At 44.6% G+C, this 24,826-nt stretch overlaps 1 protein-coding gene across 5 annotated transcripts in view; it reads left to right on the top strand.

Moving 5' to 3' along the window:
* The window catches only part of PEX14 (peroxisomal biogenesis factor 14), a 144,337-nt gene that overhangs the window by 36,492 nt on the left and 83,019 nt on the right, over positions 1 to 24,826 (top strand). For 3 of the 5 annotated variants that reach the window (XM_073796190.1, XM_033843450.2, XM_073796181.1), the window contains one exon: positions 15,363 to 15,447. In XM_073796190.1, the coding sequence (XP_073652291.1) occupies positions 15,363 to 15,447 (85 nt within the window). Of the gene's footprint in view, positions 1 to 1,912; positions 1,934 to 14,946; positions 14,974 to 15,362; positions 15,448 to 24,826 lie in introns of those variants that run through there. The other 2 variants (XM_033843455.2, XM_033843452.2) reach the window with 2 other exon arrangements.

Genomic DNA, 24,826 nt, shown 5'->3' with positions numbered 1-24,826 from the left:
AGAGGTACTTTTCTGTAAATGTACAGGGCAGCGTTAAATGAATTGATCCACGCAGTATCACTGTAGACGCACTGTGGACTTGCTAATGATTTCCCTTCCAGCTTTCTGGTTTCCAGACATACTCTTTAAAGCTTTATGTTCTCTTTCTCTATCCTCTGCTCTTTGTCCTCCGCTTTTTCTTTTTAATTAACTTAAAAAAAATTTAACCTTCTTTTTTCTCTGAAAACAGGATACACTTTATATTTGTTCCCTAATGAAGTTTTCTTTTCCATTTCTCTTTGTTTTTCTTCCTCTCTTCCTGTTTTTGCTCTTCTTCTAGGGGTTAGGATTTGCCTCTCTATTTCTTGCTGCTTTCTATTCCCTTCTTGTCCTCCTTTCTTAAAAAAGTTTTTTAAAAATTTGTTTTATTTATTTATCTTTGGCTGTGTTGGGTCTTCATTGCTGTGCACGGGCTTTCTCTAGTTGCAGCGAGCGGGGGCTACTCTTCGTTGCGGTGTGCGGGCTTCTCACTGCTGTGGCTTCTCTTGTTGCGGAGCACGGGCTCTAGGCACGTGGGCTTCAGTAGTTGTGGCATGCAGACTCAGTAGTTGTGTCTCGCAGGATCTAGAGCGCAGGCTCAGTAGTTGTGACACATGGGCTTAGTTGCTCCATGGCATGTGTGATCTTCCCGGACCAGGGCTTGAACCCATGTCCCGTGAATTAGCAGGTGGTTCTTAACCACTGTGCCACCAGGGAAGCCCCTTGCCCCTTATTTTTCTCTCTTCTTATCTCTCTTCCCTTTTATGTTTTCTTTAGTGCCTCTCCTCTAACCTTCTCTTTCTCCTTTCTCTCTTCTTTCCACCTCCTCCAATTTTCCCAATAAAAGATTTATACCTTTGTCTCTACATGCAAGTACAGATTAGGGCAGAAAATGGCTGTCTATGGGGGTAAAGAGATCTGGCTGTTGGGAGATGAGGTCAGCCTGTTTTGCGTCTCTGAATTTGCTTGCATACTTTATTTTAGGTTTTAAAAAGATTTTTCAAACCACGTCTACTCTACTTTATAGTCTAATAATGCTACCTTGAAGATCAAAAGTATTATATAAATGCTAACTAATTATTCCTTGTAACACTTTGGTGAGTCTCTATGCAGTTATAGTTCCATTTTACAGATGAGGAAGCAGAAACAGGAAAGGTAAGCAACTCTCTGAAAGTTACTGAAGAAGTTAGTGACTGAGTTAGAATTAAGACCAGGTCATCTTTGGCTTTGATTCTTTTTTTAAAAAATATATAAATTTATTTGTTTATTTTTGGCTGTGTTGGGTCTTCATTGCTGTGCGTGGGCTTTCTCTAGTTGTGGTGAGCGGGGGCTACTCTTCGTTGCGGTGCGCGGGCTTCTCATTGTGGTGGCTTCTCGTTGCAGAGCACGGGCTCTAGGCGCACAGTCTTCAGTAGTTGTGGCGCGCAGGCTTCAGTAGTTGTGGCACGCAGGCTCAGTAGTTGTGGCTCGGGGGCTCTAGAGCGCAGGCTCAGCAGTTGTGGTGCACAGGCTTAGTTGCTCCGCGGTATGTGGGATCTTCCCAGACCAGGGCTTGAACCCGTCTCCCCTGCATTGGCAGGCGGATTCCTAACCACTGTACCACCAGGGAAGTCCCTGGCTTTGATTCTTGATTACCACCTTCTGGGAGTTTACTTTTCTCTCCATAAGGATCATATATCTTTTTTTTTTTTTTTCTTTGCGGTACGCGGGCCTCTCACTGCTGCAGCCTCTCCCGCTGCGGAGCACAGGCTCCGGACGCGCAGACCCAGCGGCCATGGCTCACGGGCCCAGCCGCTCCGCGGCATGTGGGATCCTCCCGGACTGGGGCACGAACCCGCGTCCCCTGCATCGGCAGGCGGACTCTCAACCACTGCGCCACCAGGGAAGCCCAGGATCATATATCTTTAAGATGAGGGTGAGAGAATACGAGCCCCGCTGCCCTTCTCTTCATGTACTTTTAGCCTTCTGAAGTTCATTTGTAGTCTTTAGATGTTAAATGAATTTCTAGGTAATTCCTGGGAAAGAAGGATGCCAAACCACTTACGGGCTGGTAAAAACTCTGTCCATTATAGTCTCAAAGCAGAGCGCTCACTTTCTCTTTCCAGCGGCTTCCAGTAAGTGGGCCCACGTCACACGCGCTGGCCCTGGTGATCATAGCATTGTAGGAAGCACTGCCATATTTGATTGAATTTAGCCATTCTGGAATGACGTGTGTATGAAGTCGTCTCTTGCATTACTGTGGCCTTTATTATTGCTAATGCATTCTGACATTACAGGTGTAGCCTTGGCTCTCCCAGAAAGGGCAAGGCTGCTATTACCAAGCTTAAGAGCATGAAACTGTTATACAGTGAAACGGGTGTTCACATTTAGTTAATAAGCAGAGTAAGGGAAATGCTTTTATAGAAAAGATAGCCAACTGACAGAGGCCTATCCTCATTCCTTACCCAGCATTATTTCAAAAAGTGGATCAGTTAGTAGTATTCTCCTGCAGAAAACTAGAGTCAATGGATAGAAGGTTCAGGAAAGCAGATTTCAACTCAGTTTAAAGAAGGACTCCTGAAAATGAATTGATAATCTTTTAAGAGAGTGAGTTCTCTGTTCATTATAAGCATTTGAGTGGAGGCTCACTGATCATTTGTCAAGGTTGTTGAGGAGGGGAGTCCTAGGTCATGTATGGGGCCGGATGGCTTTCCTTGTTCTAGATTGTAACTGCAAAAGCAGCATCTTTGCTTGTTCTTCTTGGATTTTTAAGTGCCTGGTGTGCTGTGTGGACCCAGTGAATGCTTAGTAACTATTCATCATTTAATCTTTGGCTTCCTGCTTCTTAACTAACTTGAATAAAAACTGTTTTTGTTCAGGTCAGGGAAGCCACCATCTCTGCCACCCTCCTGCAATAAATCATTCTGGATAGCCACATTTTCCCGATGGCCATCGAGATCCATATGAAAACAAAACAAAACACTTTAAAACTTTTGGCTGGGAATTACATAAAATGGGTTATATGCTTTCTCGCTTTATTAGGCAGAGTAGACTATAATTCAATCCTGATGACTCAGTATCATCATTTTAGATGTACATGTTTATATTGTGTTGGAAGTGTAGATTCTGTTTTCAAAACCTGTTGAAATATAGATCTGTTGTGTATTTGCCCCTCCTCTGAATGACTCCATCTGTGCCGAATGACCCTGGACTGATAAACTTTTTGAGTTTTCTGTTTGCTTTTCATAGACGATTCTCTCCTGACATTTGTTGCTAGGCTTTTTTCACTATCTGGTCTTTGGTCTGTGAGTATCTCTTGCTAGCTGGCTCAATTCTCCTTTCTTATTTGCAGTTTTTAATCTTCTGTGATTTGGACACCATTTAACTAAGCTTGTATACGAAATAAATAATAAGTAGTGTGAATAAATCTTTGCTATGTGTAATATATGTGGAATTTGTCATTTCTTTTTTGACAACAGCGATTTCTTCTCTCCTTCCCTCTCTCCTTCTCCTTCTTTGTTGGTTTTCTCCTTTTTTTGATTGGGTGAGATTGGAGAGCCGAGCTCTCGAATGGTTGGTTCTGGTCCTTGACCCTTGCCCATTTCCCTGGCCTAGGTATCATAGGCTGCCTGCTGGAGTCAACTGGAAATTATAAAATGATGCAGCTTGGAGGGTCCAGAAGGCCATCTATTTAAGCCCTTATCTTACAGAAATGAAGGACGCTGAGGCACAGAGTCGGGGCGCGAGGGGCCGGGTTTGAGGACATAGCGTTAGGGTTGGACTTGGTGTGCAGGTTTCTTGAGGCCCGGCCTGCTTTCTGCCCTGCCACTCTGCCACATTCTGTTCCCTGCCAACTTTGAACATTTGTTTGGCTGCACTGGTTCTTAGTTGCAGCACGCAGGGTCTTTAGTTGTGGCATGCGAACTCTTAGTTGCGGCATGCACGTGGGATCTAGTTCCCCGACCAGGGATCAAACCCAGGCCCCCTGCATTGGGAATTTGGAGTCTTAACCACTGGACCACCAGGGAAGTCCCTGTTTCCTACAAACTTTGAGCAAAATGTGTGTGAATGAGGAAATAGAGCGTTTGTGTGAGGTAAAATCATGGAGGAAAATTCTCTGCTGGCTGTGGGCAGGTTTAGGATTAAAGTACATAAACCAGGGCTTCACTGGTGGCACAGTGGTTAAGAATCTGCCTGCCAGTGCAGGGGACACGGGTTCGAGCCCTGGTGCGTCAAGATCCCACATGCCGTGGAGCAACTAAGCCTGTGCGCCACAACTACTGAGCCTGCACTCTAGAGCCCGCGAGCCACAACTACTGAGCCCACGCACCACAACTAGTGAAGCCCGCATGCCTGAAGCCCGTGCTCTGCAATGAGAAGCCCACACACCGCAACTAAGAGTAGCCCCTGCTTGCCGCACTAGAGAAAGTTCCGTGCGCAGCAACGAAGACCCAACACGGCCAAAAATAAATAAATTTATTTATTTTTAAAAGTACATAAACCAAAAAAGGCTTCTGTTTGTTGCAGTGTTTGGCTGTGTTTGCACTCAAAGCTGATATTGATATTGTAGGAGAAGCTTTAATCCTTTCATTCAAATTTACAAGAAATGCTGTTTCCTTTTAGTTTAAAAAAAAAAGTCCAAGAGAGCATTTGATTTGAGGAACCGAAAGTCTAGAAAATGTATCCGGGAGTCCTCGTCAATTTGGGGCATAATGAAATATAAAAAATACTCAATAAAAGCTCCTTTATTACTTTAACTGTTTAAATGTGGAGTTTTTAGCCATCAGGTTAATGTTTTGGTATCATTTTTTTATTTGATTGTGAGCACTTTTCCAGGTAGCTCTGCCACTAGAGCGCTAATCAGATTCCCACAGATGAATGGTGCTAGCTGCAGCCTGACATCACCGCATTTTTGCTTCGACATTATTTTATTTGGTTTTCCTGTAAAAGTTAATAACTCTGTGTCCATGTGTTTAAACAGGCAAGAAGAGAGAGAGAAAGGACAGTGAACAGAAAACCATGAGTGATGTCTCAGGAAGCTTTTGCCAAATTGAGGAGATGTAGGGATTTTTGTGATCTCAAAGTCTTTCACCCTAGCACAATTGGGGTGTGGAGAATCAAGAAGATTGCACAGCAAGATGGTGATTCTTAATCCTTCTGATAACAAAAAGTGAACCTCTGTCTGTTTCCCAGACAGAGCTGGAAGGAATTAGAAATGAGTTCCCATTGATTTAGAGGAGGAGGGGGTGCTCAATAGGACGGATTTGCTTAATGGTGAAAACTGTTTAAGTTTTGCGTTAATTGTAAGTAAAATACATGCTCATTTTAGGTGACCAGGATTGCTAGGAACATCAGATGGAGGGCAGAAAGACCTTCCTTTTTATCTTCCTGTTAGAGGTAGGAGACCTGTACTGAGAGCCTCATGGCCAAGATGGCAGTGGTGTCTAATAGGCCTTTGTTGAATCGTTTATTTTTTTTTAATTTTTTTCTCCTTTTCCTTTGCGGCACGCGGGCCTCTCACTGTTGTGGCCTCTCCCGTTGCGGAGCACAGGCTCTGGACGCGCAGGCTCAGCGGCCATGGCTCACGGGCCCAGCCGCTCCGCGGCATGTGGGATCCTCCCAGACCGGGGCACGAACCCGTGTCCCCTGCATCGGCAGGCGGACTCTCAACCACTGCGCCACCTGGGAAGCCCTGAATCGTTTATTTTTAAAAGTGTATTTGTTTATTGGAAGCTGTGGTTGTTGATGATAGGAATGTTTATGGTGTTTAGTGAAAGGTTACTGAATGGTTCAAAGCCATGATGATTACCATTTAATTCTTTCTGTGTGCAGCGGATTTTTTTGCTGAGCTAAAAATTTCTAAATTGGGGTTTATCAGAGGAGGCAACTGGACTGATATCTCTTGATTTAGATTCTCTTTCAAATTTACATCTTGGTGCTAAAGGCAGTCTGTGGGTACAGATCTGACAATGGGTACAAGAATCAGTTCCACAGTCCTTATCTCAGTGCCTCCGAAAGATGTGTAAAAAGCGATGACTCATTCATCATCCGTGTCAGAGGCATGGCTTGTCTTGCTTCTCTGTGCTACACTCGTGTGGGTGAGTTACTCCTGAAGTCGGCGAGAGAGGCCTGACCCATGTTAGATACCCTTTTTTAGACAGTTGAACTGGCCACCAGCTTACTTCAAACGGATGTGACCCCACTTGCTGCCAGAGCTGGTTCCCCTGATCTTACTATCTTGGCAGAGGGTCTGTTCCTGTGCACTCCCAGGGGCCAGTGTGCTTGGTGAAGAGGACGACTTTCCCCTGAGAGGAGCTGATTTCATTTGACTGTTTGAATAGAAACAGTTTCTAGGGCCTCATCTGGTGGTGCAGCAGTTGGGAGTCCGCCTCCCGATGTAGGGGACACGGGTTCGTGCCCTGGTCCCAGAAGATCCCACATGCCGCGGAGCGGCTGGGCCCGTGAGCCATGGCCGCTGGGCCTGCGCGTCCGGAGCCTGTGCTCCGCAACGGGAGAGGCCGCGACAGTGAGAGGCCCGTGTACCACAAAAAAATAAATAAATAAAATAAAATAAACATTTTCTAATTCCTGTCATCTTACTGTAAATTTGAAGATTTTTGAGTGCCAGCTTTCTCTCTATTCTGAATCATACTTTTGGAACTTATACTTCTAGTTTTTCCCTCAGGCCATAGAAGAATCTTAGATAATAGCAGGAACCAGGACTTGGTGGTCTTCTCTTAGTAGCAGATCTTAATTGTTCGCTTTTTTTCTGCTTTCTAGAGATCTGAAGACGATTTAAAGGCTACCCACATTTGTCATTTCCAAGTTTTTTCTTGCTATCTTTTTGGATTCGAGCTGTTTCTGAGCTGTGACTACTACTTTTTTGGTATTCAAATCTATTTTTTAACATTTAGTCTTTCTCCAACTTTCTTGTAGGATGTCTGGTAGGAGTGTCATTTAGCGACTCCTCAAAGTTTTAGGTTTTTGCTCTATGTGGGGTGATGCTAGACAGAATTCCCTGATCCAGAGCTTATCTTCCTTGGAATCCAGGAGCCCATCTTGTTGCCCTCAGAGCAGAAGGTGCTCAAGCCACCGTGAAGGGACCCCGCCCTGCACCACCTGGTGGTCATCTATTCAGCGTCTAACCCCCAGTTAACTTGACACGTGAAGGTGTCACTGTCCATCTTCGTCCCCTTCCTAATCATCCCACATCTCAATAGTGCATATGCTTAGAGAGAGCTTTACCAATCTCTGTCTGGCCTGGCTTCAGAAGAAGTGGGAACCGAAGTTTCGTCTGCTGAGCATGCGAAGGTGCTGGAGTTTGGGAGAAGTAACCTTCGGAAAGCATCAAATTCAACTTGTGGTGGAGAGAAAGGGACTAGGAAGTAGAGGCAGTGGTATCATTAGGAAGGTCCTGGGCACTGTCTGCTACATATTTTTAGTGTTGGAGTCACCAGCCACCGCCACTGAGTGAGCTCACAGTCCTCCTAGGGAGCATCTTGGACACTGAGTCATTACATTCCTTTGGAGTGATTCAGCTCAACAGCTTGACACCTTCATTAATTTTACAACATGAAGCCTGGGTGCTCTCTGCTTCCTCTTTAACCGTGCAGGGGAATTAGAAGAATATGGAAAATACAAAAGCAAGGGAAACTGGAAAAAGGAGCAGTCAACGTGCTGTTGAAAGGCACCGTGTTAGGAAATCGAACTCCTTGCCTTTTCTTGGTATCTCCTGGGACCGAGCACCCAACTCTTGCCACACAGTGCTGGCACACATAAACCTTTTTCTTTTTGTTCCTGGCACGCCCGCCACCCTCCAACTTGCAGCCAGCTCGTTTGCCTTCCCTGCCGAGGTCACTGCTACCGTGATCCGTGTATAATGGCATTTTCCTCCTCTTTTCAGTGTGGAGGCTATTACGGTTTCTTCTCTAAACAGGACTTCAAACAATTTGCTGCCAGTTGGATTTCAAAGCTAAGGAAAAGGCAAATGTCATCCTTTTTTTCTCTCCTCTTTGGGTAACTGCTTTGTTGGTTGCATCAAAAATTAGAGGGGCTGCTATCTAAATTCAGGTGGGGATGCATGGGGACAGGCATTTAAATTTGCTTTTCTTTCTCCCTGAAGGAGAAAATCCTTTTCCTTCTCAACCTTTCCTAAAAAGGAACTTTGATCTTCTCAACCCAGAAACAAGGGTTTTTATTTCCTCTATGGCAAGCATGTGCACTACAGCGCTTTCCATGGCGTAGTTACGGTTGCCCTCTGCATCAGCAGCTCTGCTTGTCAGGCTTTGCTACTCAAGCACCAGCTCCTTTGGGCTGCAAGTTGGCACCCAAAGTACTCTCCAAAGTCACCCTTGTGTCCCTAAAATCACTGTCACTTGATATTAAATAGTGCCTGTTGGCTTAAGATGCTTTTTATTTCCACATACATTTCTGGAAGAACTAGTTTAATAAGATAACAAAACAATGACATTCTGACAAGTAGTTCATGCAATGTTTTTAACTAGGGCCAAGAAGAAAAATTTACACGCAGAGATAGTTCACTTGGAAGGGTAGTTGTTGTGCATATGACGTTGCCACTCTTCATAAAGGCTTTTACTGCGTATATCAATGTGTTTTAAGAGAGACTAGGGTCAATAATGCATGCTGTGGAATTCATGCAGATTTACACAATAGACCTTAACAAATATTGTGTTCTATCATGTCAACTCTGTGCACTTCTACCAGAGATATTTTATTTCTTTAATGTGAAAAACAAAAGGACAGAGGAAAGTAAAACAAAGGAAATTAGGGCCCACAGCTTAATTAGTATAGGGTTGTAACCCAAATCAACAATGGGAAGGATACAATGACAAAACCCAGGAAATTCCAAGTTGAAAGAGAGGCTCTTTCCGTTAACTCCTTGAGCACCAGGGCTCTCGCTAGCTCACTGCTCACCCAGGTGCAGGAGGCTGGCTCAAGTACAATTCACTGTCTTTATTTTTGAACTTCCTGGCTTTTGTTGACTTTCCCCTGTCCTTTTCCCCCTCTGATGTAAATGAAACATACCTTTGTGTGTGTGTGTGTGTGTGTGTGTGTGTGTGTGTGTGTTAATTGTAGATAAACGGGCGAAAAGTACCTCTTGATTTTGTAACCCTCAGAGAAGGAGAAAGAGGGGGGAAAAATCCCTGTCACTGTCATCTGTTCATTTTTAATGAGCAATTTAAAAAAATTGAAAATAAAAGAGGAAAATGAATAGGTGTTGAACCAGCCCGTGATATGTAAATGCCAACTAGTAATTACCTAAAACCTCAATTTTCATTCTGTTTCATCTTGCAAAACATTTCATTTTCCCCGAGTGAAAACACTTCGTTCGGGCTCGCGTGACGGCTAGGGGGCACTTTGGCTCTGCGCTGCGGCCGCCTCGGCACGGCCGGCTCAAGGTTATTCCCCTCTTGCCATTCCAGTGGCTGTGCTCCGAGCGGGCGTGGTGCCCTCCCCCCACTCCCACGAGTCTGGTTTCGGGGAGCCTTGTTCCTCCTTGTCCTTGCAGAGGATCGTATTGAATTTTGGCTGATCGAGCCTTCCTCTGCATATTAACTTTCCCCTCTTACCTGCCTGCTAGACCCTCGGCTTCCCAGAGTTGCATTTCACACTGTGAGAGCAGCTTTCTGCCAGACTCCCTTTCTCCCTTGGAGATTTCAAATGCAGCAGTCTCTATATTCTGTTTATTGCTTCCTCTCCTTCTTCCCTTTTTTTTTTTTCTTTTCATTTTGGCGGCTGGGGGCAGCTCTCCTGCCACACTTAGAAAGATGATTCTGACATTTCTTTGGCATACTCATAGGTTTTCTCTTATTCTGCTTTAGGATCTGACACCTTTTGGATGTATTCGTGCAGGATCTTGGAATGTGGGTTGGGAATGCCCCTGCTTCAGGGTGGTTGCCCTCCCCAGCCTGTTCCCTACCTAGGAAGAGGGCAGGTAGAAATGAGAAACAACGGTGAGCCTGGCTGGGACTGTCAGCCGCAGATAAGAAAGAATTCTGGATGCAGAAAACCAGAATTATGTTGTCCTAGAACCCTGGAACCAAGAGTGCTTTGCCTGGAGTCTCAAGGAACACGGTCTCTTTAGTGAGATATATAGCTTCATAATTAGCCCGTTGCATTTTTTCACGAGTGCTAGCATCAGCGTTCTACGATGTGTTTCTCTGATTAACAGCTGCTTTGCAACTATTTCCTTGTGCCACTGATGACCATATTTGTCAGGGAACTCCTGACAGAGTACTGATTTCTTACTAAAACGCAGCATTTCTGTTTGAAGAGGCTTCTCTCATTCTAGGCACTGCCCGGCTTTTATAGTCAGTCCTTGTTAAACCTTGAGTTGGCTTTGGTCTAACGCTTGTTAACAGGATTCTGGGTATCTATCTACTTCAGAGTACGAGCGTAGGAACCTTTCACGGGCAATTTAATCTTCTCAGATGCGCACGTGTGGCTCTGCAGTGTTGGAATGGGGTTTTGGACCTGCGTGTTGGTCATTTTCTTTTGCCCTCTAGTTGTGATCTGTCTGGGTTAAAAAGGACTTGGCTTTGGTTGTTAGTGTCATTAATTTTTGAATATTTTTAGTATTTTAAAATGGCTAATGAATGCTCACATTTTTAGGAGATAGATGTGTATGTAGCACATAGGAGTGCCGGAACTGGTGACATTCCAAATATGTGTCACTGGAGACAGTGCATCAGTTTTACGTGTCAGGTGCAAAGTGCCAAGGCTCCCTCCAACCCCAGGTTCGTGATTAGGCAAGCTCTGTTCTCCCATCCCCCTTGTGCAGAAAATACAGTGTGCATTCTGGAGATTAGAGTGTGCAGGTCTTTTGTAGGAGAGTGGAAAACACCTAGGAAGCATCTCTTGAGCGAGGACTGTCAGGAACCTCGCTTCTTCTCACCAGGGATTACTTACCCTACACGACGCATTTAACAGCACATAGTTCATCGTAGATAGCCCCTGAGTATCCTGTATTCCATTGATTTATACAGTTACAAATCCGGGTCTCTCAAACACAGATCTCTCTCAATTGGCCAATCATAATCATCTTGGATCCAAAGGTGTTTTTCAACCTGAAGTCCCCTCCTTTTTTCTTGGGTTACTGGAAGTCACTCCAGTGTAACCACTGCAAAGGCGAGGATTTACTCCTCTTTGCACCTTGATTTATCTCTAGCTTTAAGTGATGAATGGTGAAAATTAGCAAATTTCCCTAAAATTGCGGAGTTGATGGTGACAGGGTTATTTTATTTTGCTTTTTGAGGGAGGAAGGCAGAACAGAGGGTCACAGGAATAGGGGTGATGAGAAACTTTGCTTCTGTTTTCTTCTGAGTTCGTCTCATTTATTTATTTATTTATTTATTTATTTATTTATTTATTTATTTATTTACTTTGGCGGTACGCGGGCCTCTCACTGCTGTGGCCTCTCCTGTTGCGGAGCACAGGCTCCGGACTCGCAGGCTCAGCGGCCATGGCTCATGGGCCCAGCCGCTCTGCGGCATGTGGGATCTTCCCGGACCGGGGCACGAACCCATGTCCCCTGCATCGGCAGGCGGACTCTCAACCACTGCGCCACCAGGATAGCCCCGTCATCTTTATTTTTATGAAACCAGCTACTGGTAATTCACCGTGCACTCATTAAGAACTCTCTTAGTGCAAGAGAAGGGGAAAGGAAGGCCAATTCCATTTTTATCATGGACTCAACAGCAAGTGGCTTCAACAACGGCATCAGGTGCTTTGCACCAGAATTTCCCCTGGCTTGCTGCACTCCCACAATGTGTGCAATAAAGTTCCCGCTTCTGTTTTACATCTTTGACACTGAGGCGGAAGATTTGGCCTGAATTTGTGTAATTTAGTTGGGCACAAATATAAGCCATGACTAGTCACATTCATCTCCTAATTAGAAAATCAAACGATAGTACAGGACAGGCAGCAGGCACCCCATCATTTCACCCAACAAAAGCGTGTTGTGTGTGTTGGACCTCTGCAGAGGGAAGAGTCAGTTGAATTGCTTCATGAAGTTAATGAAAAGTGTCCAACAATAGTCGAGTGAAGGATGCAAACCGAGGGCACTGTCAGTTATCTAGAGTGTTCAAATCGTTGCAGTATGGGGAAAGGTTTTGGGAAATCTTTTACCGTCTGTGTGCGAATCATAGGGCTTGTAAAATTCTACGTTGGACGGTCCCTTTTCTGCCCTATTGAAGTGCCAGGTCCTTACAGGAAGAGAGGAGAAGAGTAAAGAGTAGTAGAAGAAATAATTAGCGGAAGGAGAGGGGTTTTTGTATCTGGACATCTTTCTTATGAAGCACATTATGTTGAGGCTGTTGGTTTGGATGCTTCATATTTTTACATCTGGCATAGTGATATCGGTGCTGTTAAATATGTGATTCGCCTGTCGCCTGCTTTTTCCAACAAAGATCAAGAGGAATGTAAGCAGGCCCCAAATATACTTTATGTAGGTGTTCGACAGTATTATTTTATATGGCTTGAAATTAGTGAATGGAAACTTTAAAAGAAATTGTTCATATTTTTGCAAGTTTGAAGTGTGCCAGGACTTTGTCAAATTCCCGTTAAAATAAACACGTCAATTTCACCTCCCTTCCAAATTCATTTATATTGCTTTTTTAAAAGGTGTTTTCTACTTTACCTGATGTTTAAATTGGATTCGCTCGTTTATGCTGTTCTTTGCTCTATCCCCCACGTTTTTCTTAAATGAATTACTAATGACAGAGCACTCCATCATTCCCTCTCTACAGCCACTTTAAGGAAAGCATGGTGATCTAAACCTTTTAACCTATTAAACATGATTTTTCCCAATTGAATCAGACCCACCACAGGTGTAATAACTAATCATTTAAACTACACCTGCTATTATGTATTTTTAAGCCATTATGCGTGTTGGATAGATGATAATTCATGTTTATTGCATTCTCCGATGGATCCGTTTTGCCTACACTAGGCTGATTAATGTATTTAAAGAAATAAGAGATGCAATTTTTTAAAAAAATTGATGGAATGCGCCAAGCACTGCATTGAGTGCACCATTAAAACCATCAGAACTTTGCTCTCTGACCAGAAATGCATATACCAAGGACTGTATTAAAAAAGCAAGGTGAAACCTGTGCGTTTTAGTGGTGGGATTCTGTTATCTTTCTCTGTCATGGAAAATTTTGGAAGGAGGAAGGAAAGGTTTACGCTTCTACTGGTGAATGTCAGGAGCTGTGCTGTCAGTATCTCTGGCTTAAGACCTGCTTGTCCACAGTTCCTCTGACACCTGGGACACGTACCAGGGCGTGTGGAGCCTGCCACATGATACAAATGCCGTCATCGTCTTGTGCATTGAAGGTGTACTTTTTCTCCAGGTGAAGAACAATTAACCCCGAGGCATCTGAGCTGTGCAGACTGGCCTTGACCCCGCGGGGCCTGGGGTGGTGTAACTGTGACTAGGCCTCTCCTCCTCTTGTTTTTCTCCTTCACCACTTCCCCTTCGCTCTTATCCCCTTTCCATTTTCTTCCACCTTCCTTTCTGTTCCATCTTCTCTGCTCGTCCATCTGCCTTCTTCTTCTTCTCCTCTCCCGTTCCCTCCTTCGCCCCACTCCTTTCCTTTTTCTCTCTTCTGTCTTTCCCCTTCCCATCTCTTCGTTAGAACGCATCCATTTTGTTGATGTTTGTCAGATTTTTCTTGATTTCGGTGCAACCTGAGGAGATCTGGTCGAGGGGCTTGGGGGTGCGTATATAGTTTTGGGGTTCTAAAATCTTGAACATCGATTTTTCTCTAGTCCAGAACTGGTTGGTTGTCACTGCAGTTCATGATGGTGGGTAATACACTCACAGTGTTGGACAGATTCTAACCAGTCTCAAGGAGCACTCGTGTGTCTTATCACTGACAGGCCCAAATCTGCCAGTCTGGGTACCTGAGTCCGTCCTTGAGGGAGAGGGTCTGAGGCAAGCCTCCCATGGAGGGATCCCAGGGAAAGTATATAAGAGAATTGCCCCGAAGTTCTTTCTTTCTGATTTATCCTATCTTTTGTTACCAGAGAGGTCTGTCTGGTCTCAAGATTAAATTCATATAAAATATGAAGAGGAGATTTGTAACTTGTGTTCAATTTATAGCCACAGTACTTTCTGTTTGAATCTCTGTTCAACTGCTGCCCTTAGCTTGAAGGATCTTAGAAAATTTCCTTATATTTGGCCCCTTAGAAATTTTTTCTTTCAACAACTTATGAGTGAACTGCAGGGCCTGTTGACTTTACCTGTACCTTGAGACTACATCATTCTTTTGGTTTTTTTTTTTTTTTTATTCTTTTGGTTTTGATGAGATAAATAATGCCAGTCATTTACAATGGCCCCTTTCCTATCGGGGGGCAGGTTGGCATTTCCCACCCGTTGGACTTAGTGTCCAGGGTGGAGAGCAGACAGGCAGCGTGCAAGCACATGCTTCGTGTGTGCTGAGTGATGTGAAGGTTAATACCATCAACAGTTTCCCTTCCATCCCCTACGTGGCTCATTCGTACGTAGGAAGATTTCATTAAATAATATCATTACCAGAGGTAGGTAGATAATCTGTCGGTCTGCCAGCTTGTAGCCATGAAACCCCAAACTTTATCCTTTGATGGCTCTTCAGAATTCAGCTCCATTGCATAAGAGGGACCAGTGTGAGTGGCTCTGTGTGTCGTGTCTTACAGAAGCCTCACAGCCAGTGTACGCTCAGCGCTTTGCCAGTCTCTGTCTCTACATCATGGTCTCTTCCTTTCAGACGCTAGCAGCGTAGCTGGGGAAGCAGCCTGAACATTAGAAGACAGTGCAACTGTGTCTTCAGTTACATGGTGCACACTGTAAGCACTGAAGAATTTAAGAGAGTGGGGAGACCAGAGATGATTGCTTATTTAGGGAAGGCTTCGAGGAGTTAACACAGCCTGTGGAAGGGCTGTGCTGCTGCTGCTGTGTGTGTAATGTTTACACAGGTAAAGGCAGGAGAGGGAGGCCTTCTAGAAAAAGGGCATGGTGTGGGCACAGGTGTCGGGACGTGGATAAGCACGGCCAGGGGAGGGCTACCTGCTGAGGAGTGTGAAGAATCAGCTTGAACAGGGAGAACAGGAAAAGATTACTGCAGCTCTTAAAAGCTAGGCCGAGGGGATTAGATTTGATAGAACCAGATACAGGAAGCCAATGAAGGTAGGGAACCAACATAGTCTTTTATTTAAGCAGATTTTAAATGTGAGAAATAAGTGGTTAATTTGACCACAGTATTGTGCTTATTTCTATGGACCTGGGATAAACTTGTAGGATTTTTAATCTTGAAATGCAGACTACTGACGTTTACTTTTCTTCTCTGTTTTATCTCCCCTACCAGATTGCCACAGCAGTGAAGTTTCTACAGAATTCTCGGGTCCGCCATAGCCCACTTGCAACCAGGAGAGCATTCCTTAAGAAGAAAGGTACAGGTTCCCCATGGCCTTGCGCAGTGGCCTGCACAGAGGGGCTGGGGGCAGGGCGGATGGAAGCCATAGTATTGATGAATGATCTCCTATAGCTGTCCCACTGTTGTACGGGTGGGGGTGAGGGGAGCCCCCTGGTAAGGATGCAGCTTCTTTCCTTACAGTAGAGCAGAGGTGGTAGGATTCAAATAATTGTGAGCACCAGACGTAAGGCCAACAACTTAGCCCAGGACAGCCCGGCACAGGCTGCGTTCAGTAGCAGAAGAGGCCCATGGATAAGACTGGGGAGGACTCCTGCTTTCTGGTCTGTTCTTCTGATAATGACCCTGGCTGCAGAATGGCTGGCTTTAGGTTAGGAGGTCAGCTGCTTCAGTAAAGAATGAGGAAGAAAGAAATGAAGGACGAGGGAGATGAGATGACTACACAAGGTCAGGTTAAGGTCAAGCTTGGGGTCAGTCTGATGTACAGATTGAAGTGGTAAATTACTGGTTTTATGGTATTTCTGTAAGCAGGTATGAAATGGATCTTGACAAATTCAATATTGTCCGAAGCAGACAGAATCTATTTTGGTTTTATTGAAATTTAGGACATGTTTCTTTTTTTTGAGAAATATAAAAAAAACCCAAATCAAACAAAAAAAAGAAATCTGACTTTTCATTCTTTGAACGTTTAATTTTCTGGAAAGCTAGGAAGTTGTTTAAAGGCCCTTAAATACCATGAGGGAGGGAAGTGAGTTTTCTCCACCCCCACTGAACAAAACTCTTTTTCCTTAAGGAACTGGAATGTCGGCCTCCAAATTCTGGGTTTTGAGCTTTAAGTCATTAGTGGCTGGAATAGAAGACAGTGTGGTTTGGTGGTATTTCTTAGGTCTGCTCAACGGTATCCCACTGAAGTGATGCCACAGAACCTGGTCCCAGGGCTGTGCTCGCAGGATTTGGGCAGAATCAGCCCAAGCATTTCATTCACAGGCAGCTGTTTAGAGGCAGTCTCGAGGCCGGTCCCTGTGACTGAGTTGATGATGAGGGGTGCTGGGCGCTTCCTGGCGGCGTGATGCTTGCCCCCATCAGTAGGAGATTAGGAGATTATTAAAATTTGGAGTGCGTTGGCTGGCCCCCTCTGCAGCCATCATGCTGTAAAAGAGTTTTTCCTTGAAATATGTGTACCTATGGGGAGTAATTAATCATAAAAGCTTAGGGATTTCAGCTCTCTCATCAAAGCATTGAAGCTGGGGAAAGCTGAGCCTAAAAGCTGTGCTGATTACCCGGGGTAACCTGAGACAAAATCTATGGTTGCCGAGAGATCCTTCGCCCCAGTATATTGTGCAATATTATAACTGCCTGATCTTCTCTTCCACTGACAATGACCAGTTATTCCTCATTTTCTCTCAAACGCAGCTGGGTTAGAATTTCATTTGCAGAAGGTATTTAGAGCAATTTAGAGACAAATGTCTCTGGTGTTTGCTCGGCACTTCCCCACTGCAGGCTTTGCTGCAGTTTGAATATCAGGAGCTCCATCTAATCTGTTTAATTTTAATAAATCCCTGACTGGGAGAGGGAGAGAAAAAAAGAAAGAGAGAGAAACTCTGGGCCAAATAATACTTCTTTTGACTTAGTTGGCTAATAATTACTGTAGAAACTGTTCTGTACAGTTATTATTTGTTGCTCCTTAAAAAAACCGCCAAAAAACAGCAATCAATTAATTAATTCAACTAAGAGTGTTTACGCTGCGCTGAGAACAGAACAGACAAAATCCCTGCCCTCTCAGAGCTTCAGTTCTACCAGGAGAAGGCAGATGCAGCCAGTGCTGTGTGGGAATGGGTTGCACTTCTCAGTGGGGTGATTAGAAGGTGTCTCCTCGGGGAGGGTGACATGGGAGCGAAGACCTGAAGGAGATGGGTATTTGTTGGTACAGAGCGGGCAGAATTCCTTCCCAACCCTTAATGTGGTCTAGAGTTTTTAGAATTTTCGGCAGCAGGAAACTGGAGAGACATCCTACCTTTCTTCTTCTAAAGAGAGTTTACCCCACACTCAAACCTAGAGTCACTGGACTTAATCACCCATCTCCATTATCCTCTAAAATGCTGCTTCAGTCAGTAATCATCTGCTTCCGAGTTGCATCCCAATAGGGTAAGTTCTAGCAGGACCTTTCCTGGGCAGAGGATTCCAAGGTTTGATTGGCATCTGGGGAAGAAGAGCCCTCTGTGGCTTTAAACTTCACTTTTCACATTTCCGGCAGTTCCTGGGGTCAGGCACACACGATCCCGGAGCTTGGCACCATCGCTGATGGGTTGGGTTGAGGGAGGAGGGGCTGTTGTGAAGGAGCGTGTCTGCCCTGTCCCTGACAGCAGTTGGGAAGGAAAGGGAGTTGGCTCACTGGTCTTTGGGGGTACGGAGCGTGTCTTGAGGGGCGGGACCAAGGTCCTGGCATCCTCCGGTCCTGTCTCCCCACAGGACCCGTTGCACTGGTGGGTTGGAGCGCTGCCTTCGGGCGAGCTCACAGCTACTGTAGTCTCGGCTTTTCCTAGTGAATGTCACTTCGGGGAATTGCATTGGAGCACTGTCTTGAATTATAATCTCAACTTTCTTTCTTTCTTTTTTTTTTTTAATAAACATCTCTTTCCTGAAAAGGCAAATCCAATTTTGTTTTTCTTTTAATATTATTTAATATTTAATATAGAAATTGAGGCCCCTGTAGTGCATGTCAGTTCAGTGGAAAATGAGGGTTACTTTAGGCGCATCAGCTGAGGTTGTTTTATTGTGAACCCGCAGCCCCGAGCAGGGGCCTCGTCCCCTCTGTTACTGACAGGTTAAATGTGTGCCCTCTGAGTCTGGGGCTGGGGAGGCCGGGGACAGTGGATGGGATAGGGTTGGAAGAGCATTGGTTTGCAAGGGTCTTTTGTGTTCGTGTTTTTTTGTTTTTGTTTCTTCGAGATCTCTTTTGGATGCTTTAAAGTCTGAACATGGAGTCATTAATGAGAAACATGACGTTATTAGAATCATTTATCATTTTCTTTGAAGCTTCTACTGCCAGTTTGTGTAATTTACAACATTTCTTTCTTTTATCGGGAATTTTTTGGATGCAAGAGCAAAGCAGCTGTTCACCTTCAGAGTATTAGAATAAGTGTTTTTGTTTTCCTTCCAACCGCTTGATTCTGCAGATGACATCAACTGCAGAGTCAACCACACATGAAGATAATTGGCCTGTGTGTGGGGTGTAAGCCCTCATAGAACTGGTCTATATATAGAAGCAGTTCTTGCCAGGCAGGGATCACATCTGGGGCTTTAAGCAGGCTGCAATCCAGGAGGTTGGAGTAACTTAAAAACAGCAGTAGGGTCAGTCCAGAAAGCTAGAGGTTTGGATATTGTTGTCAGTAGGCTTATGTTGACTTGACACCCTGTCTGACCACAGAATGCAGGAGGCAGTCTGCTTGCAGACACGTTTGGCAGGCTGGGTATAAGGCGGGTAGAAGCGATGCCTGTTCGTGTCGGGTAAAGAGGTAGATGAGGTGGGGAGAAGACAGAGTCGTCTGTTAGCCCCCTCTAATACATCTGTTGCCAAACAGGGTTCTAGAAAAAAGCTGAGCATCATCTGCTTTTTTGTGTAATTCAGCACCTGGGTGGTGCTGGCTGACCCTTTGGCTTATTGTGCCCTTCTCAAGTGTATAAGTAAAGGGCTGTATTCTCCTTCATCTAATAAATAGTCCGGGGTGGGGGGAGGGTGAAGGAAAAAGAAACAAATAAAACACACCACCATGCTTTCTTATTCTAAAAGGTGAAACAAGATCTTATCTTTCTTCTGTTCCTGGAAGCGGAACCCCCAGTAGCAAAACTGCCTCCTTGCTGGAAATGAGCTTGAGGAGGAAACCTGATGGTCTTCACCTTGGTAGTGGGGTGGAGGTGAAGGGCTTCTGTCACTGGAGTATTTGAAAGGGGAGTGAATTCTTACACAGATTTCAATTTAACTCTCTTTTATTACTTTTCTTTTTTATCATTTACGTCCATTTCATGAGGTAGTTTGCATGTCCTTGAATGGAATCTCGTTACCATGAAAGCTTTTTTAGCATTGATTTCATAACAGTCTTAATTTAATAGCTCCATCATTACTGAGTAGCTCTGGGAGTGGGGCCTTGGCTTTCCAGGTCACTGACCTTTTAATTACAAACCTTGTTCTGATGGCCAGGTTATCGACTGGACAGCTCCCAGCTTGTGCCCCCAGGATGAAAACGAAAATAACTGTGTTTCCTCCCCCATCTCCGGAAAAAAAAATTGTAACCTCATGTGTTTCTAAAATTAATTTTCTCCTTCAGCTTTGCTTTATAATTAATTCTTTAATGTGTCTTAGTAAAGCCAGAGTATTTTTATAACGCTGTTTTTTCTAGAGCTTGGGTCCAGCGGATAGCGGGGAGGGGGCGGGGAAGAGGGACGAAGAGCTTGCCAGCCACCACCCCATGCTTGATCGGCGTTTCCTCGTCCTCAGAAACTCCTGTGGCTGAGCTGGAAAGAACAGTATTGGCTCTGTGAGGGGCTGTCGGGCCCTTCTGATTCTTTGTTAAAGAGATGTGGATTGTGGCGTCAAGATACGGATTCATTCCTGCATTTGCGGGAGTCATCGAGCCTTGTGTATCATGGACATTTTAAAGAGACGTTCCTGTTCTTTTCTTTGAGAAAAGAACAGGGTTGGACGAGTTTTCTTTACTGTGTCTTAGCTCTCTGCTAGTTTTGGGTGACTGGAGGGAACTGGGACCCTCCATGTGGGGTTTCTGCTCAGTTGGGAGCTTGGGTCGATCTAGGTTCTCCCTCACTGATGATGAAGAGGGAGAGAAAAAGGGGAGGACTGTGGCCTGTAAGTAGGACGACCATTGGTTCTGGTTTACCCAGGACTGTCCTGGTTTTAACACTGGAATTACTACGTCTTGGGCAGCCCCTGAGGCCATATAAGCCTTACTCAGGAGTGAGAGCTACCGAGAGAGACAAAGCAGGTGTTTTTGGAAGCCGGGGGAAGAAGTCCACTAGCAGTTGGTCCCCGAGAGTTCAGCCTGCCGTTGAGTGGCATCTTCCTCAAACGCTGCCCGCTTGCACTCCCCTGGCCCGGCCCGGCCCTGCCCTGATGTGGGTCCAGTGCAGGGGGTCTCTGGCGGGGAGGCCGTGCCCTGCAGGCAAGGGAGGGCTGCCGGAGCCGATGCAGAAAGGGCTGTGTGTGGCGGCCGCACGCGTTTCTGAGGATGATTGAGCATCTCCATCCATCTGTTGTGAACGGAAATCTTCCTTCCCTGCCAGTCTTGCATCTGCATATCTGTCACCTGCTGTTCTGGACCAGCCTATTCATCACACTGACTGGTGTTCCCCCCATCAATTTTCCTGCTCCCCTTGTTATCCAAACTTGTCTTAACTCCACAGATTTTTCTCAGCATCCAGGATGAGAGCTAGAGCAGCCAGACTAGCTGAACATCGTGGCTTCCCCATTCAGAGGGGGAGCTGGTAGCACGTGCTCCCTGCCAGACGGCTGAGTCAAGTGGGTTTCTACACTTCACCCTGCGATGAGGGGACAGTAGCACTGAGGAGCTTGGAGGGGGAATCAGCTCTTTTAGATTTACTGAGTTGTTTTGAGATTTTTCTCTGAAAATGAAGAATAGCTCTTCCTTTCTTAACTTGTGTGCCTGGAACAATATTACAAAGAAGAGCAAAGTGACACCCTCATGTACAGTAGTATCATTTTTAAAGGTTTTTTTTTTTGAAAAGTTAAGATATGTACATGGTTTCAAAAATTCAAACAGCGAAGAAGGATAGACAGTGAAGAAGAAGTCTTCCTGTCATCTCTCGCTCCTGTCGCCCCCACCATCCTCTGTCTCAGAGGATGCTGCTATGAACAGTTTTTGTGTATCATTCCAAAGATCTATCCATATAAAAGCACGTTAATATTTATTAACATAAACACCTTTTAAATACAGTGGTAGCATATTTCACACTTTAGCTTATGCTTGTCATTGTATCTTGGCACTCATTCCACATTAATACATACAGATTTGCTTCATTCTTATCAGTGGCTGTGTAGTATTCCATTGTCTTCCTGTATCATAATTAATGTTTGAGTCAGTCCCAAGTTAGTGGACATTCAGGTTGATTCCTGTCTTTTGTTGTTTCAAACAGTGCCTCAGTGAATATTCTTGCATATGCATTTTCTTAAAATTTCAGGAGATCATGTCCCCCCCCCAAGAAAATAAAACTGTTTTCTAATATAAACATGGCTATAGGTAGACAGAAATTAATAAGAGAAAAAAACCAGTGTAACAAATTATTATTAACACTTAGCACAGATTTGGATTCTGAGGGGACATTCTGGTCACTGGTTACATGAAAAATGCTTTCTTTCTAGAAGAATCCTTTTTTAATCCCATTTTTTGAAGGGATATGGGCTCATAGATATAATTTTTGATTCAAAATAAACATTCAAATAAATGGAAAGCTTCAGAAACTTGAAAGTTAGTACCTGTTTTCAAATGAAGTACAATTCATCAGTATCCATGGGGGGTTGGTTCCAGGACCTCTAGGGATATCAAAATCCAAGGATACTCAAGTCCCTTATATAAAATAACATAGTATTTGCATATACCCTACACACATCCTCCCATATACTTTAAATCATCTCTAATTTTACTTATAATACCCAATACAATGTAAATGATGTAGTTGCCTGTGTTCAGCAAATTCAAGTTCTGCTTTTTGGAACTTCCTGGAATTTTTTTCTCGAATACTTTTCATCCATGGTTGGTTGAATCTGTGGATGTGAAACTGGATATGGAGGGCTGACTGTCGTCTCTCAGTATCCAAGCAGGGATTGGTTCCAGGACCCGCCAGGGATACCAGAATCCATGGAAGCTCAAGTCCTGTAGTCTGCCCTCTGTATCCAGGTTCAGCATCCATGGATTCAGCCCTCCTCAGGTTGTGTAGTACTGTAGTATGTATTGACAAAAATATGCATGTAAGTAGACTTGCGCAGTTCAAACCCGTGTTGTTCAAGGGTCCACTGTATGACTTAGTTTTCTTTTGTCGTAGTTGGATGTGTGTGGGTCCTGGGCCATAGGTTACGTGGGCAGCCTTTATTCAGTGCCTGGTGTGTGCAGAGTACTATTTATTACATTAGGGCTTCATGAAAGGAAAATGAGGTACTTGTTTTACAGACGAGAAGCTCCTTGGGAGGTGGGAATGGATGCTGAGTGCTTATCAACCCTATCTATGTCTGTCCATGAAACATAGCAGTACCTCAGAAGTCAGCAAAATCTGATGAGGGAGCCATGGAGTATAAAGCTTGGTAGGACTGTGAGCTCCTCAAGGTGGGTGACCACGTCTCACCCTCCTGGCATCCTCAGCAGCGACATAGCAGCCTGGGTCAGGGGCTCATGAACGAGGGTTGAGTGACTGGGTGATGAGAGTTAGAAGACACTTACTGGGGAAAGTTTCAAAAGGATATCAGTTTTCCCTAAGTCTACAGTTTTTTTATTTGTTCAATCCTACATACCTGTAAAATGGTTTCAGAATTGCTATCCCATAGGCCTTTACCCAATACTCTAGTGTTTATATAAACAGTGTTTATATGCAGTTCCTTTGTCTTTAGTCTTATTGAATCCAGTGAAAACACTGTTTTTTCAAAGTTACTTAGGTCAGCAGAGCTCAGTTTTGGCCTAGACATTGAGGGAGGCAGTGGGTGTAGATGGTCGGAGAGGAGTGGGAAGGGCATCATTAGCGAGGGGAGGGTCATGCAGAGACACGTGTGCAGTTGGCTGGGTTGGCCCATGGGGTCCTCGAAAAAGAAGAGAACCGAGGTTGGTGAGATGGGCAGTGAGCAAGGAGCCAGTGTTAGAACTCAATATTATAAATAATAGTTGAGAACACTTTCTGAACCGGTTGAAACTGAAACTCTATTTGAGGACATTACTCTGGGCTCTGTAGTTAAACTGAATTGGCCTGCCGATAATAAGACCAGCCACAAGGACGGTCCTGCCAAGTCCTTTGTTAGGTGTGGAGAGTAGCAGTAGAAATGGAAATAGAAATGACAACATATTTATGTAGAGAACTTTGTGGTTTACAAAACACATATATTAGTTAATGTCTTCTTCACTGTAAACTTCTCCGTGATTATAGGCAGGTTAATAGATATTTGTTGAATGAATGACTACATGATTTAAATCTCCCATTTTACAGATGAGGAAACTGAGGCACAGAAAGGTTAAGTACTGCAAATTAATGGCAGAAATAGAACTAGGACCAAGTCATCTGACTAGAATTCTGTGAACTATACAATCTGCTTTCTGGAAAGGAAGGACAGAACCACAGACATGGTAGAAAAAAAGAGTAAGCCATGCTCAGTAGTAGATGGGATGTGTGAGGTGAGGAGATGGGACTGAAGGTGACCCTCAGGGTTGTTACATTGTGTTAAGAGGCTTTATTGATGTGTAACTGACATACAATAAACTATACATATTTAATTTGTACAATTAAAAAAACTTGACCTATGTATATGTACCTGTGAAACCATTGTTGTAATCAAGAAAATGAACACACTGGGACTTCCCTGGCGGTCCAGTGGTTAAGACTTCGTGCTTCCACTGCAGGGGGTGCGGGTTCGATCCCTGGTCAGAGATCTAAGATCTTGCATGCCATGCGGTGTGGCAAAAAAAAAAAAAAGGACATACTGATCACCCCCCAGATGTTTCCTCATGCCCCTTCGTTCTCTTCTTCCCGCCACCCCCCATAACTCTGGTTCCCAGGCGAACACTGATCTGCTTTCTCTCACTGTAGACTAGCTTGCATTTTCTAGAACTTTTTATAAATGGACTTGTGTGGTATGTCTCCCTTTTTTGGTCTGGCTTTTTTTGTTTTTAACTCAGCATGATTATTTTGAGATTCATCCATGTTATTACATGTGTTAGTGGTTCATTACTTTTTCTTGCTGAGTAGTATCCCCTTGTTTGGGTATCCTACAGTTTGTCCATTCACCTGTTGATGGACATTTGAGTTGCTTCCAGGTTTTGGCTATTAAAAGTTAAACCTGCGGGCTTCCCTGGTGGCGCAGTGGTTGAGAGTCCGCTTGCCGATGCAGGGGACACGGGTTCGTGCCCCGGTCCGGGAAGATCCCACATGTCGCAGAGTGTCTGGGCCCGTGAGCCATGGCCGCTGGGCCTGCGCGTCCGGAGCCTGTGCTCCGCAACGGGAGAGGCCACAACAGTGAGAGGCCCGTGTACCGCAAAAAAAAAAAAAAAAAAAAAAAAAAGGTAAACTTGTTGGTATCATAAAAATTCATGCAACAGGAACCTCTAGGAGTTCTGAGCAGAGGGGAATTTAATGTAAGAAGTTAGGCATTTACTCCCTTATGAAAGGGCCGG

The sequence above is a fragment of the Tursiops truncatus genome, chromosome 1 (genome assembly GCF_011762595.2).
Source record: "Tursiops truncatus isolate mTurTru1 chromosome 1, mTurTru1.mat.Y, whole genome shotgun sequence".
In the NCBI taxonomy this organism is placed as follows: Eukaryota; Metazoa; Chordata; class Mammalia; order Artiodactyla; family Delphinidae; genus Tursiops; species Tursiops truncatus.
The sequence above is the reverse complement of the archived record's forward strand: the minus strand, read 5'-3'. Positions and strand labels throughout refer to the sequence as shown.